At 36.3% G+C, this 16,672-nt stretch overlaps 1 protein-coding gene across 3 annotated transcripts in view; it reads right to left on the reverse strand.

Annotated features, from left to right (window-relative positions):
- PRDM5 (PR/SET domain 5) overlaps window positions 1-16,672 on the reverse strand; it is an 84,834-nt gene that overhangs the window by 33,090 nt on the left and 35,072 nt on the right. For 2 of the 3 annotated variants that reach the window (XM_082050161.1, XM_082050163.1), the window contains exons 9-12: window positions 11,543-11,627; window positions 10,095-10,252; window positions 4,841-4,934; window positions 578-738 (exon numbers count right to left, since the gene is read on the reverse strand). In XM_082050161.1, coding sequence (XP_081906287.1) covers window positions 578-738; window positions 4,841-4,934; window positions 10,095-10,252; window positions 11,543-11,627 — 498 coding nt within the window. Of the gene's footprint in view, window positions 1-577; window positions 739-4,840; window positions 4,935-6,383; window positions 6,476-10,094; window positions 10,253-11,542; window positions 11,628-16,672 lie in introns of all 3 variants that reach the window. The other variant, XM_082050162.1, reaches the window with a different exon arrangement.

Below are 16,672 nucleotides of genomic sequence, written 5' to 3' on the forward strand. Positions count from 1 at the left end.
GTGTTGTATTGTACAGTACTCACCATAATCATGTGCCGATAATATTGTACCAAGTATCCCAATTTTGTTATTACAATTTTACATGCACATATGAAGTGCATGCTATATGGCAAATAATATATGCACAATGCTTTTCAACAAACTCTAACATTCTGCATTTGGTGGTGACACCCAAGCTGATTTTCCTCAGCTAATCAGTTCTTTAATGAATTATTTTCTTCACATTTCTTCCCTGTAATATGAATCTTACCTCATGTCAAACTAGTAAGCAAGCAGTCTTCTAAGGTTTACTCCGATTTCATTGCAGAGATGAAGTATGGTAAGAGCAGTGCAGCAAGTCCCATCCTGCTACACACCTGATGCTGGAGTACCTACACTGGATTTACACATATGTACCCTTTGCACATTCTGCATGACACCAATAACCCCACTACTGCAATGAGCATTTTAGGATGTTAAGCAGCATCAGAGATTTCTACTGAAAAACCAGAAATACAGAAGTACATGAGGATTTTATGTTTAGTCCTAAACTTAAGGACACAGAAGGAATGAATATGATAGAATTGATTCTACTTACTTTTTTATGACTCTTCAGGACTGAGGGTGTCACAAAAGCCTTGTCACAGAGATCACACTTGTATTTCTTATGTCCATCATGTACTACTTGAATATGGACATTTAAGGTATCCTTTCTTTTGAAAGTAGCATCACAGTGATCACACTTGAAGGTCCTCTCACCTTATACAAGGAGAAAACAAAGTTTAAAGATACTAGTTTTTTTTGTGAAATACACTAACGCTTATTGTTTCAGAAAAATGAATAAAATCAAGAAACACAAACAAAAAGCTGGGCCCTGGCAACAGAGAGAAAATTAATATCACATCAAATAAAAACATCATTGGGAAATTAAGAAAGTATGAAGTAGTCATGACAACAACCTAGCCAAAAAGGTGAGATTAAACTCTATAAAGATGAAATGGCAACCAGTAGAAATGGCTTCCAGTGGAAAGGAGCACAAGTTTTATCCGCACCTCCAAATAACAGACTCTTTTTAAGGCAACAAGGGGAAAATATTAAATAGCTTTCATCTTTTGAAGCTTAAGTGGTAAGAGACATCTTCCTGAATGTAAAATAATTCTCAAAACAATAAATATTTGTTTTGAGTAACCTATCTCATTCACATGAACAAAGGCAAACTCACATGACAAGATAAAATAACTTTAAAGCTTGTGCTGGTTTTGGCTGGGATAGAGTAAATTTTCAACCAGTTTTCAGAACTAGCACACTGTTCAATTGAACCTCCTCTGTGTATACACATTATAATAGTCTTCAAACATATATAGTTGCAATGCCAAGTATGTATTTAGTCAAGTTCTCAAGTTTAGCAAAATTTTTCAGCATGCTAAGTAATGGGAAGCCTAGAATTGGGGATTTTTTTCAAATGTTATTGTGAATGAAGGCAAATAAGTGTTTCTCATCAGCTTCCTTATTTAGCAGAAAGCCTATAACTCATTATAGAAGAGCCATCAGAACACTGTCCCCACTCACAGATGCCCCACTGAACAGTCTTTATGTCTTTTCTATTTTTACTACACAACTACGGAAGAAGTTTTGGAAGGTTCCTCAACAGCATAAAGCAAAAGCCTGAATTACTTGCAACAAGATTCAAGCATTATAATACCCTGAGCAGCTTTGGAAATCCTCTTGTAAAAGGCTGCAGGAAAAAAATAGAGCTACATAACCTATTTCATGACACCTCATTGCTGTGATAAATAGCCACCAGATTTCACATGGTACATGTAAGAACATATCTGTTGCTTAAAAACTATCTCTGCCGAAAGCCAAAACTCCTTCCAATGCCTTTGGTGGACAAGCATAACTATGAAAGTTACCAAATCAGTTTCTATTATCAATGGATAAGAAATGAAGAAAGAATTTCCATTTTGTATTTTCAATCAACAGGTTTGCACTGTGCTAGATTTAGAGGTTTGTTAAAAAATGAAAAGGAAAATACATATTATCTCCAGGCCTAGGCACTCTGAAGAATGGAAGTAAACAACAAACTATGTCATTGACTGCAGCTCTTGAAAATATGGAAGAAGGGAAACCTTTTCAGAGTGCTTGACGTGAAACTACTGTATCAATATCCGTAAATGTCTTTGAAGATGGAAATGAAACTGACATAGATTTGTCCTACAGCGTTTACCCCCAGAAATACAAAACATAATGTGAGTGTCTTTCTTGGGACTGGCTTTATCTACTCTATTGATGCGCTCTCATTACGACAAAAGATAATGAAAGTTGAGGCTGTTTGTACTTTACTTGAAATGAGCAATATTCAGTGCCCACTTGTGCTGACTCCTGTAGAAGGAGCTAATTAGTATTTCTCTTACTAACAAACACTTTGCATACAGATTTTTACTCTAAAAAGCAAATATATAAAAAGAATCACCTCTTTCTCAATAAATGAAATTCTGTTCATGCGTGCCTCTACAATCCTAGACAAGTGAATGATCCAAGTGAAAATGTTAAGGGTTATTCATTCTTGTTAGTCAGGTCTCTTACAGCCTCCTGAGCCAGTATCAGCCAAGCATAAGCCACCACACACTTCTCATGTATCATATATCCTCCCTAACCACTACAGCTGAGAATAAAGGGTTCGCTTCAGCACTGCTAATGGCATAATGAAAACAGATACTAAAATGTATTATCAGCAGCATGCCTAAGAGAAAAAGCTTGTCTGACTCTCAGAAGACAAGTTATGTTTACACAGCCAGAATCTGGAAGGAGATAATAAATAATAAATAAGCTTAGACAAATTTATCTTGAATTTTGAAAGTTATACCCATTTGAAAGTTATAGCCATGACACCTTATCCAATTTCAAAACAGAAAAACCTGAGTAGCGAATTTAATTAATATACCTTTTTTTCCCAGTAAATTAAGTTTGTAAAATAAATTTAAGTCATTCTACATCACCCTGCAGAGTGCTTCCTTGTAAAACAAGGGGATTCTGAATATAAAAGAATACATGATGTAGGCTGAACTTCAATTTTTGCTAGAAGTTTCAAGCTTTAGAAACAACTTTTCCTTTCCTACAACAAAGAACAGTAAAGCCAGCTAAATACATCTAGAGATGTCCTTTTCTTTCTTTTCTTTATAGCAAGACGTGTATTTCTGTGCTATGAGAGTGACGACCATCCAGTTGTAGCAGGACAATGCCTATAATTCTGAGTTATTTCAAATATGAGAAACTCATTATCATGGCAGCACAACTTGTCAGTCTCAGAGTCAGCTCATGGGGGAAGAGTTCTACATTTCTTCACTTGGAACACAAGTTCTTCTCAGACAACAGCAGAGCCCCTTGTTTTGATAACAGACTTGAACTGAAAACTGTTTATTCTTCAGTTCGTTCTAGTAATAACTTTCACTTCTCACTTCTCTATTGGTCTGTCAACACTTCTTGTATAGGACTACAGACAACAAAGATGCAGTATGACTATAAAACTTTGCTTATATTGTGCTGTATTAAGGCCTCTTTGTCAAATTGGTCAGCTGTTGTCTTGTGGTGTTTTTTTTAACCAAAGTAAGAAAAAAAAAAAAAAGGTTTAAAAATCTTTTGTGATTAGTAAAAATACCAAATATGACTGGTTTAAGGCTTTCATTCATTTTAGAGACAGCTTTAGCTAAAATGGCATAAGTGACCACCTTCAGCCACCTATTCTGTCTCTCAGGAAGACGTTTCCTTTAGCATCAAGAATGACTAGACGATGTCTGTGCCACTGCAATTCACAGTTTGTTATATTTAATATTTGCTTAAATGTTGGTGGTTCAGGAACAGCCAAACCTGCCACAAATCACAAGCCTAACTCAAAGCCCTCAAATGTTCTGAGCATCCATCCTCTTGAAAAAAAGAGCTCAATGTTTTGATGGACCTTTACTGTGAATTACTGCTTTTGGATATCCTGCAAATATTTGGTTCATTAGAACATACATTACTGAACAGGTTTTTAATTTTTTCCCCCTATCATTTTTAACATTTAATATTAGAAAAAGATTTTACAAAATTCAATGCTTTATGAAATTGCAGAAGGTTTGAAAGATAATTGTAAAAGAACAAACTAAACACGCAAGTCTAATAGTTCATCTAACAGAAACACTTATACTGGATTAAAAAAAGAAAGGTCTGTGGGGTCTTTTTTCATTATAACAACAGAAATATTCCCCAAATCACAGTACTGCCTTCTAAGCTACAAGGATTTTAGATGCTGATATTCACGTGGTTGAGTGGTACTCTGGGGCTCTCTAAATATTGAAAACAGAGAAAATTCCACTAACTAAAAAAAAAAACAGTCAGTTAGAAACAGTGCAGAATGCCAAGAACAAGTTACTCATGAGGGAAAATGGCCACAGCATTCCTCTGGGCTGCTAGTTCTATGTTAGAGGCAGGAAATATTAGCTTGGACTGGCACAGGAGAAAAAAAATCTCTGTTTCAAGCTCTAAACTGGATTAACTACAAAAGCTGAGTACTCTACCAAGTAATCTTTCCTTCTATTTCACCTTTCTTAAAATGGAGGTAACACTGTCGCACTTAATGCAGAAATCTCTTGTCACCAGACCTCAAATCACTGCTAGATTTCCTACAGCATATGTGGATTTTCATTTAAGTGCATTTAAAGACAAGGTTTGAATTTGGCTCTGAATTTCTAACTCCCTTGGGTTAGAGTTGAATCTTAATACTAATTTAACATAGCAAGCTGGAGCAAGGTGCCATATATCTGTTTTTCAGTCAAATATGAGAACTGGGGAAGTTCTTTTTCCTTTCTGGCTTAGTACTTACTGTTATGGATTAGCAGATGTCTTTGTAGAGAGAATGGGGTTCGGAATAAAGCTTTGCATTCCTCACACTGGAATGGTCTCTCTTCAGAATGAGTCTGCAGATGAAAGACAACATGTCAGAGGAAAGGCTGAAGGAAATCAATTAATTCTCATTATAGTAATTATAGCTCATTTTCTAGACTGGATTCTGGAGGGTTTGAAATATCAGGGACAAAGAATTAAAACAGTCATTCTGTCGTTATCCAGAATCCTGAAAGCCAGCATAGCAGCTACTAAATAAACATATCATCCCAGTCCTCAGAAGTGTTACATGAGATGTGCATGTAAACAGAAACAAAAATATAGAATGATCAGGGAAAAAAACCTACAAGTTCAGCTGCAATGCTTCATCAGTACTAACACTGGCCTTAAGTACTTACTAATAAGAATAAATGCTTTAAAATTAAACATATGTACAAAAGCCCCTTTTTCTCTTAAGTTTGAAGGTGAAGCTGATCTGATTATCTCAGAATAGTATCTAAATTTTGGCAAAGAAAATTTCTCAAATTATGAGACTACTCTTACATATCTTTGTTTCAGCTTCCTGTATTGAAAGAAAAAAAATACAAAACCCACTAAAAATAGAAGCATCAGTACTAAGATTCTTGTCTGCTATAGTAAAAATTCGTCATAGCTGAGAAACAGCTTTAAAGCCGTAAATAAAATAAAAAGCTAAGCTTGGATGAATCTCTGAAACAAACTTCACAGTTGCTGAAGCAGACTTCTTTTCTGGAGCTTGGGAAACATCCAGCTTCACTACACTTTTGTGCATTTCAAAGCACTTTTCCTTATTTTCTAATGTTATTAAGTGCTGTCCCACTGTAGGTTGCATAAATTAATCTGTACAATTTATTATCTACCCAATTTCCTACTATTTTTGCAAAGGAAAACAAGTTTTGAAAGCATCGATGTCTAAATATTTTATTGGCTTACAAGGACTTTAAATAGAAGCTGCAATGCCAAGAGGATAAGGGGATGGAGAGTAAGTGTTTTATAATTTACACAATATTATGTAAATTAGTTGATTCTGTAGACTAAGGGTAAATATAAGCATAGTACATATTGGCATAGTCCATTTCTGCTGCTTATAATGCCATACAACATTTATAGCTATCCCTTAAACCAGGAAGACAAAAGGGACCGTGGGGAGTCAGCATAATTATTTAGATGTAAACACAAGGTCTTGAACTCAGATTGATTTTAACACAAACATGCACTCACATTCACAACAGCACCAGAACTCTGGAGTACTTGCAATGCTATACAGACACTCTGGATTCAAAGTCAATTCCTTGACCTCAGCCTATGTCACTTAAAGCACAAAGGCAACTGGAGCACCATCAAATGTGTGGGATATATCAAATGTTATATAAAATTTGCTGTATGTTTCAGTCCAGCTTCTACAGATTTACATCACATTTTGCATTAATTGGCACCCTACTTGGCAGTATCAGCAGTCAGGCCAAGGATTGACAGGACATGAAGAGACTGAACTACCTTCTCACCTCAACAGGTGGTTCCTCCAGAACAGGGTTGAGACATATTGACGAGACACTGTGGGGAAGCTCGCAGTGCTGCTGTCTGTGCTGTACCTGTTCTGTGGATAAATAGAAGGGTTCAGTCTCTAGGGCTGTCAATCTGGCACCTTTCACGAGCGCAAAATTCATGTTGTTTGTTTAAAAAATGCCCTGATTTAGGACACTCACCACTTGAGTGATAGTTCTGAAGATCACAGTGATTTGTACAGAAGTCCTTCTTAGCATTTCCCTGACAGGTCTCCTTAGTCTTTTGACCAAAATACAAATACTCATCTGCAATCTTTAACTTCACTAAAAAGAAAACCACCTAACTAGGCATACCTGCATGCAAGGGTACACAGATCCTTTTTGTGAATGATCCAGAAACAAGCTAGATCACAAAAAGCCATGCAAATCTTAATAAGGAAAGGCATCCCCCCAAATACTGTCCTTTTCTGTCCTACTAATAAGTTTCAGATCAGAGACAGCTTCCATTTAGTCAGAGCGGTGGACAGTCATACAATCAAAGCAGCCAAGGATGGGCTCTTATGTAATATTTCATAGCAGCCTTTCCTACCATGGCATTTGTAGAGGTTTAAACCCAGCCTAAGTCTACTTTTTCCCAATAAGAGAAATTCCCAATAGAGAAACTGAGGGAATACAGTTTGTTTCAATCCATTATGCTCCCCAAGATAACCCTGGATTAACCATAAACCCTTTAAAATCCTGTGTCTGCTGACCTATTTCTGCTCACCATCATATCCTCAATATTTTATTCTCTGAACTCATCCTCTACAGATCACAACAAAGAAGATGTAACAAAATCTTCGGTTTCTCCTGTATGGAAGTAATCTGCATTATATGGCACAGAACATGCACCTTCATCCAGTCTAACCTGGATGAAAGGTGACTACTTCTATCTGTAGTACAATCCAATACTACATTTGCCTCTTAATTTCAGAGTAATAAATAAATTCCCTTGTCACAAAAATGGAACCATATTCTTCATACAGTTACTCAATTATTTAGTCTGAGCTTTTCAAAAGACACCCCAGCTTAGTGAGTTCCACATGGCATAACACTTCTCAGTGCTGACCGCTCCAACAAGCGACAAAGCAAGCTTGCACAGGCACCTACGCAGAGCAGCGTAGCACTTGTGTACAGAAGCAGCACATCAGAGAGCTAGCAGGGCAAGACTAACAGTTCCTGCCTCTCCCATCTGTAGCTATAAGGGTGTAATGAGTACAAAGCTGGGGTTCACATCACAATGCTCCACTGAGCAGATATACTCTTAGCATCTCCAATGTTTATCTTCCAGTGAAATCCTGTGAAAAGTGAGGAAGTAATCTTCTGCACCTTAGAAATGACTCAACATCCACCCACATCTGGAAGATGTTTAAAAGCACATGCTCTGAGAGCCATTTTTATTGTCATACTTCTGATTAAATAAATAAAGATTAAATAACTCCCCACAAAGGAATCACCAGAAAAAACAGTAACAGCAAGTTTCCATCTAAAACACAAAACAAGAACTCAGGGGTACAAAATATATATGTATCCTGTTTCTTCTCATAATGTAGATCTGCTGTAAAACCCAAAGATGTTTTTCAAGTGTGTTGCTATCAAACTTGAAAGCATGTTTTCTGTTAAATGCTGCTGATTTAACTGTTTTTAACTACTATACCCATCATTCCTACTGCAGCTCCCTGCTACTAGCATAATAACTACGTCCTGGAGCTCAAAAAAGCCATGTGAAATTATTCAGAGGCCAACTTTTCTTCCTCCAAAGGAAAATGAAACCTAGCATGACTTCTTAAAGGAATACACACCTCAAGAATCATAAAAACCCAAGCTGAAGAAATACATAGGAGCACAACATGCAACAAAGGTTTAATATTCCACTGTTACTGAATTGACACTCCTGTAAAGAAGCAAATGAACTGTTGTCCTCTTCCCCTAGTAGTAGTGCAGCCCTCCCAGAACCATAGCACTTAAAATTCTTATGTCATCCCAAATGACCAAACCCTTGACTTACACCTTATGATTGGTTTTATGTATACACATCCATACTCCCCTCCATTATCTACTACCTCTCCTTGCTTACACTGTGTACTCAATGGACACAGGTGTATCTAAAAAAAGCAATTCAGGACATCTATGTCAATCCCCTGTTTCTCATGCTCACTCTTCATTTAGCAAGTAAAATTAGAGACCTAAATGTTCATGCGTGAATATTCACGGCTGTTTGGGTAAACTTAATGTAAACACAGGTATAAGTTTATTATAGGACAGGGTTGATGTACAGTCAGTATTATCTGCAAACAGGTTCAGGAAATAAGTATTCCAACAAGCTTTAAGAAATTCTGTCAAATTAGGTACTGACTAAATCTGTCTAAATTTTAATATTTTTCCCATTAAGTGGAGCCTCTAATCCTTGCTTATGCTAGTGGTGCTGCTGCTTTGAACAGAGAATTGGGTCAAAGTGTTTATTTGTTCATACTTAATCCTGAAGACCATTTTCAGCCCAAACTCCCTTCCAGTCATCAACTGCAAACTAACATAAGTAAACATGTAAAAAGTATTCATTTAAGATACAGGAATATCTTTCTAGATAGTACTTTATACATTTTTCCTTAGAATATATCAGATTTTTTAGATTCTGCCCCATTTTCTTCATTAAAATTAAAACACAAGATGCAATCACAGCATTTATGTGAGCTAGCTTGTCCTTCAACAGGCTTCTGCATGCTTTATGTTTCAGATAGTCACGACCATTTCATCCTATGAGAGGCATTATTATTATTCTTATATGATTTATGGCTGAAAGTGCAAGAGATGGTGCAAAGATCCTGTGCCAAATTCCCAGATGGCATACAAGATGAGCCAAACTGCAAGAGACTTGTAATTATGGGCATATCAGTTTCATCAAAAGGGGGAAAGAAAGAGGGAGCATTTAAAAAAATGTAAAGGGAAAAAATAAATAAAAGGCAATGGGTTCCAAATACTGGGCACAAAACCAGACGGGTAATTTTTTTCTTTCTTTCTTTCTTTTTTTACAGTCTTGTAGTTCTAAACCAGCAGTCATGGATATAGCCTTGCCATTAAAGACGTAACCTCAGGTTAAAAATAATGAGAAGCATTATAGAAATTAGGCCAAGCAGATTTGAGCTTAAATCAACAGAAGCAGAGCATCTCTTCATAAGCCTCTTTCTCAGGTAATGTTTCTTCTGATGCTTTACTGCATGAGCACTACTCAGTGCAAATCCAGTATCGTTTGAAAGCATCTGCTGCCAAGTCCAACAATGACTGCAACATGACTGCACTTAGTTTTATTCAAATTTGGTATTTTAAAAGAAAAAGAAAGTGAAGATATTTAGTAAATTTTTAAACTATATAACCTAATATTAAAAAAAAGAAAAACACCACAAAAAATAAAAATGGGGATTTATTTGATGCTTTTAACCAAGCAGCTGTGATTTTCTTCTGCTTATTTCACTTTAAAAAAAAAAATAAAAAATTAGAAGTCATTTAGTATTTTGAGATTTTGGTTATAACAAAGAACAATAAAAATACATTCTCCAATACTTTAATCCCAAGTTTCTAAGCATGCTGGAGCTTAATGATGAACCACTTAGAAATAAAAAAATCTGCAAATTTGAGGCTGGCAGACCTGTAAACAACAACAGCAGAGTGCTTTACCTTCTTGTGATTCTTGTAAACATTTCTGTGGGCAAATCCCTTTCCACAAAGCTTGCATTTATAAGGTTTATCTTCACTGTGTATTATTTTGTGTGCAGTCACTTGATCAAGTCGTTTGAAGGACTTATTGCAAACCTCGCAGGTGTAGGGGCGTTTTTCTGTAGAAAATGAGTGGGGGACATTTAATCTCCTGTTTATACAGGGGGAGAAGATGAAAGGCAGAGACAGTCATCTCCTCAGAGAGATTTTTGCAATTAAGTCAACCCAATTAAGATTAAACCAATTAGAAAGACATCTAATGCCCTTTATGTTAGACAGTTAAGTCACTTCACAAAAGATGAGGCATGGTGTATCTCAAGAAATTGGCACATTCTTTGCAATAATCATTGCTAAAACTAAATACTGATTAATTAGCTTAAATCAAAAGAGAATGACTTCAAAGAGGAAAACCCTGTTTCCAGATTAGAAATGTGAAAGAGGGCATGACAGTTTAAACGTTTTAAAACTTAATTAACAATATACATATTAGCTTCCAAAACCAAAAGTTCCTATGCAAAAAGCCTTTATGCTTCAACTGGTGACTGCAACTTAACTACATTAATGCTTATCCAAAAGTGTCAAAACAAAGCTAGGAGCCTTATTTTACAAGAAATGAGCTTTTGGTGTGGACTGATACTGAGAAAATAGTTCAATTGTAAGCTTGTGCAGCTCTAAAAACCTGCATTTTTAAAAATGCTAATGTATTTGACAGAACAATGTTTGTGTCTCTATTGTGTTGGTTGGTGTTTCTAACCACTGGTGAAAGACACACAAATGCTAGATCGCAGTGATCAGAAATCCTGGCAGAGCCAATTTGTGTCAGGCTGCCAAACCTACAGACAGGCCACTTCCCAGTCTCCTCCCACAGTGACCTGTTCTGGCCAAAGGCAGGCACAACCAAACATTGGTGTGTGGTCTACAAAATGGTGTGGAGTATGAGCTTCTTTCCTCTGACTGGAAACTATGCACACACAGGTCCACTTATATATATTTTTATATATATATATATATATGAATGAATGTTTCCCTTTTTATCATCCATCTCGGACAGTGTACACCAGCTCCCATTCTCTTCAACATGACATTTCAACCAGCACTTCTTCACCTCCTCTACAAGCCAAGTAATAATCTTCTGCTCCATCCCAGCTAACTGCTCCATCTACCCAATCTGGCATGAAAAAATAGCTTGACAAAGCAGCAGTAGGAAGAATATAGCATTACATTTTTATTATTTGGAAGGCTTAGAAATGATAGTTTAGCAGGTTTCCTTGAAACCTGAGATTTGCTTGAATAGCTTGGGACAACACAGGATTCATCAAGCCTTCTATAAGAAAATAATTCAAGTAAAATTCAATATATGTTAATATATACACACATATATATAGGTTTGTATTATTTTTGTACATTACCTGAATGAGTTATCATATGGCGTTTTAGCTGGTTAGCCGAAATAAATTTCTTGTCACATTCCTGACACTCAAAGATCTCATGGACCTGAAAAAGTGTTTCATGATAATTAAAGATGTGTCTCAAACAAGACCACACACCTTACACATACAGAAATTCTCAAACAGACTGTAACTAGTTCTTAGCAGCTATACTAATACTCATGGATATTCTGTGATTTCCTCCTTGCTAGTCCCCGGGTGAACACCAGTATCTCCCAAAAAATAAAGATTCAAAATCATGAACAAAAAATTAACACTAAAACTATATTTAGAAACCCAAGTTATGTAAATTTGTAATACTAGATTAATTTAAAATAGCATTATTATGAAAATATTAAAAAAAGAAAAAAACAGATGCAGGTTACCTTTTCAGAGCATTTTCTTCTAATCAATAAGACATAAGTAAAAATAAGGCAGTGACTACTTCATAACTACTGTAAGGATTTTCAAAAACAAGTACTACCAAACTCTTTCAGCATTTAATTCTATTCACAGAAAGAGAATCTGATTAACTGGAGGTACGGTATGAAAACAATTACGTTCCATCAAACCACTTAGGGAAACTTTTACTTAAGATCTAGCAGGTCCTATTTTCATTCTCTTCAGTATATTTCCACTTCCAAATATAACACTTATGCATAGGCTGCACATGTATCCTGCCAGGAAGGATATAAACAAGCACAGCTAGGCACCATGTACCCACTTGTTCGCAATATCTACTGTCAGTTAAGGAATACAGCAAAAATGTAATTCCTAACGAAAGTCAGTGTAATTACACCGGGAAAATAAATTATTTTACTGTTTCCATTATTTATCCTGGTGAATAGAGGTAACTCATGTAGCAAAGGAGATTTGTATGATGGCAAACCCTTTCCAGAGTGAAGCAAGAGATGATGACACATCAGTTAATGTTTCTCTTAAAAGCTTTTAGAGGCAAGACAGTGGAGGGGCAGCACTGTCACTTGAACTGTAAACGCAGTAAGCATTAGCAGGATTTTCAACATCACAGCACATAATGTTATCAAGGACTAGGGGAGGCAGTTGAGAACTGCAGCTTCTCATGCTCAACTAAAAAAAAACATCCTGTGTTATTTACTGTACCCCAAAATCACAACACATGCATAGATCTCCACCTGTCATGATTCACCTTCTGCTCTGTATTACATTTGTCATCAGCAGCCTCCCCTCAACCTAGTCACAGTGCAGTTGAACAGGAATTGCAGCTTCTTGGAGCTGCAGCATCAGACAGCAGAACTTCTGGACGGAGATCACATTTCATAAAGGTTTTTTGGAGAGCTCTATAGACTTCCTGTAGGAGAATTTAGCAGCTAAACATAACAAATATCAGAGGTTCAACACAATCCTCTAATGCAAAGCATTTGCAGACAGCATAGGAAAAAAGCTCAACTAAGACTTCCCCTTAAAGCTACTACTAATAATAATAATAATAAATAGAAAAACACCACACAACCAAAAAGAAAGTCTCCATAAGAATTTTGCCTCACTGTGTTTTTATGCTGCTATTCCCAAACTAACTTTAGAGCAAATTAAATGTTTTAATGAACTAAAAAATGGTTACACTATTTCCTACAATCTCTGCAAAGTCACACGCTTTGGACAGTGATGTTTAACAAAGTGCTCAGACAGAATCAGGTCGTAAGTTCAAATGAAGATCATTCATTCCAAATATCCTGTTTACAGTGCTGCATTTCAGAATAACTAATCTTATATACACATGCACACAATCTACTACATTAGATCTTTTGGGAAAGGACAAATTTTTACTTAGATTGTTGACAGAAGTTTATGTAATTTTGTAAACAAGTACTCTCCAAATCCCCATCACCACAACAATATGAAATAATTTCTAAGGTATTCTTAAACATAGTATTTAGTACATAAGAACACAGATTGTGTTTTAATGCTATTAAACAGCCTGATTTCAACTTATGAGCATTGTTTAATAAACAGTCTCATTGAATATATTTGCATTGAAACAGAGACTTGCATGCATGTGCGTTAAAAAGCTACAGCTATCAAATATATATTCTATAGCTGGTACTCCTTAATTCATTAGAAAATAATCAGACACAGACTTGTGTACACATGCATTAAATAACTGTAGCTATCAAGCATATATTCTATAGCTGGCACTCTACCAGTTCTTTAGAAAAGTGCACAATTACATGGTATAACAACAGTAATAAAATACAGCAAATGTTTTTATTAATAACAATATTTAAATAGATTTTTGTTCTAAAAAGACTTGTGAAGTAACATGTTCTATGACTACACAGGCTCTAATACCACAGACAAGTGGTCTTGCAATGATTTATTTGCATAATAAAATTAGTCTTGTGAGGGGTCCATATCAACATAAACCTCTGTTACATTAAAGTCAGAACATACCTATGATTGTTTCACAGGCATTAGGAGAGCCACACCTTCACGTAACAACTTGCTAAGTGCTATACAAAACATCTGAACAAGATTAATATATACTCAGGTAAAATACACTTCACTTACAGAAGTGACAATGTCAAAATTTTCTATTGAAAAGTAAAATGGCATTCAGAAGAGTTTTGGGAGTGAAACTGAGCTAAAACTTTGAAGACGTATCTAAGATCATCTCTTCCAAAAACTAATCTGTATTTCAGTCTATTAATACCACCCCAAGAACTGGATGAGACTCTTGTCTGTTGGAAGGTAGTGCTTTGAGAAAGAAAGCGTATGAAAATGTTGCATGCAATTGGAATTATTAAATGTTATTGACAACTTTAAAGTGGCATTTAAAATTTCGTTTCCTCTACCTTTCTACAGCTTTCATAGCGATCATGAAAAATAAAGATTGCACAGTAAAAGAAAACATTGCCCAGTGTTGAACACAGGACAGGAAAAAAAACCACAAACAACATAGAGACACTTGGAAGGGGTAGGTGAAAAAAAGGTGAGGAGAGGAGATGAAAAGATCACAGATGATGTTTAAGAGTGTTTCTCCTCACCATAAATTTGAAGGAAGTTCAGCTCCATAGCAAAGAAAGCTAAGGAATCAAGGATTTTTCATAAACAATAAAAAAATATCTTAGAACAAATGATGAGTAGGATCCTTCTTGGTTCTGTCATTTTCTCTCTAGCAGACTGTACTACACTCTGTCTCTTAACGGAATCTTAGAGACTCATATAAGAAATTTATGGAGCACCTCCCTTACGAAGAAAGGCTGAAGAAGCTGGGTCTCTTTAGTTTGGAGAAAAGGAGACTGAGGGGTGACCTTATTAATGTTTATAAATATATAAAGGGTGAGTGCCATGAGGATGGAGACAGGCTCTTCTTGGTGGCAAACAATGATAGGACAAGGGGTAATGGGATCAAGCTGGAACACAGGAGGTTCCACTTAAATTTGAGAAAAAACTTCTTCTCAGTAAGGGTGACAGACGCTGGAACAGGCTGCCCAGGGAGGTTGTGGAGTCTCCTACTCTGGAGACATTCAAAACCCACCTGGACATGTTCCTGTGCGACCTCACCTAGGTGTTCCTGCTCCAGCAGTGGGATTGGACTAGATGATCTTTTGAGGTCCCTTCCAATCCCAAACATACTGTGATACCGTGATACTGTGAAATCCAGAAGTGCACCATCAAAACAACTCTTACCAGTGAAGTGCAATCCTGCATTTCATACAGGCATTTGTTTCATGGTATTTTCCAAAGTCAAAAGTTTTACTGCCTTACGCTCAAAGGTGTTCTCAATCTTCTTTCTGAACAGGAGAATTAGCTCTTCTACCATTGAAGACACCTGCCTACAACAAACACCAAACTCATCCCATAGCTGTATGCCCAGACGTATCCCCAGCCTACCTACAAGTACTGAAAGTGCAGCACTATCAATTAATTCTGACTGCATCATCCCAGGAAAATAAACCAGCAGTACTGGGATTTGTTTGAATCCTTCTTCCCTTTCCAGTTACTGAAGAGTAGAGCCTCAGTGCAGACACCTGGCAAACCGCTGTTCACATGTATATGCTCACTTTTAAGTTTATGTTCCTGTGAACAATTCAAATCCAAACATGAGACATTTATATTCAAAGGTCAAAAAGAACCTTTCAGGAAGAATCTGCATCAAGACAACATTCCTCTCACGTGCTCACTATTAACATTGTTGAATAACAGACTTTTGTATTTTACTAAACTTCAGGACTTAGTGTCAGAATATTATTCAGATGGTGTTTCATTTGCTTTGGCAGCAGACATGACAAACCTGCAGAGGGGAGATTTTACAGCAAACTTATTCATTCTATTATCCAGTCTTCAATAAGCTCCTAAACAACGTTTGCTGGGAATTTTTTTTTTTTACTACTACGTCACATAGCAACCTAAACCATGGACTAGTACAAGTATAGGATAGAAGAACATCACTTCACAATTGGAGAATAAGACAAAAGAGAAGAGGTGGATATAGACAGAATGGGGAAAAAAAAAATCTACTGATCACCACAAAAAGCAGTAATATCAGCAGATCAGCAGCATAACTTGCTAAAGTTTCATAGGTATCATGCAAGAGGCAGCTTGTATTATGGTAAGTAGTTTCGGAAATCGAATATAAAAAAATACAGCTGGGACTATCCTGGGTAGTACTGCAATCACTAAGAAAGGCAAGGTCAGAATCCACACTCTAAATGCAGTTCCAAACCACTCAATATTTAGGGAAGAGAAATAAAATGTATGAGTGCTACATGATGACCAACAGTTTACATAGCACCACGACAGAAAACATTAATGAATTCCAAACAAAACATGAATAACAAGACTGATGTTGCTGTTAGAAAGCACTGTTGTTCAGAGATGTATTAACAGATATATTGCCTGTATTAATAAACTCAGGACAATCATTCTACTATACCTGGCACTATCAAAGGCTCAACTAAGCATCATGGCTCTTCTTGTTTGGGCAGCTGACTTCAAGAAGCATGTAGGTGAAAAAGAGAGAATCCACAGGAAGAAAAAGTTTACTAAAAGAAAAACTAGTTTGGAAAAACAGATGCATGAAGGATGAGGTAACTGCATTTGTACAGCCTAGAAATTGCAAATCAAGTTCAT

The sequence above is a fragment of the Streptopelia decaocto genome, assembly GCF_964273445.1.
Source record: "Streptopelia decaocto genome assembly, chromosome: 4".
Lineage (NCBI taxonomy): Eukaryota > Metazoa > Chordata > Aves > Columbiformes > Columbidae > Streptopelia > Streptopelia decaocto.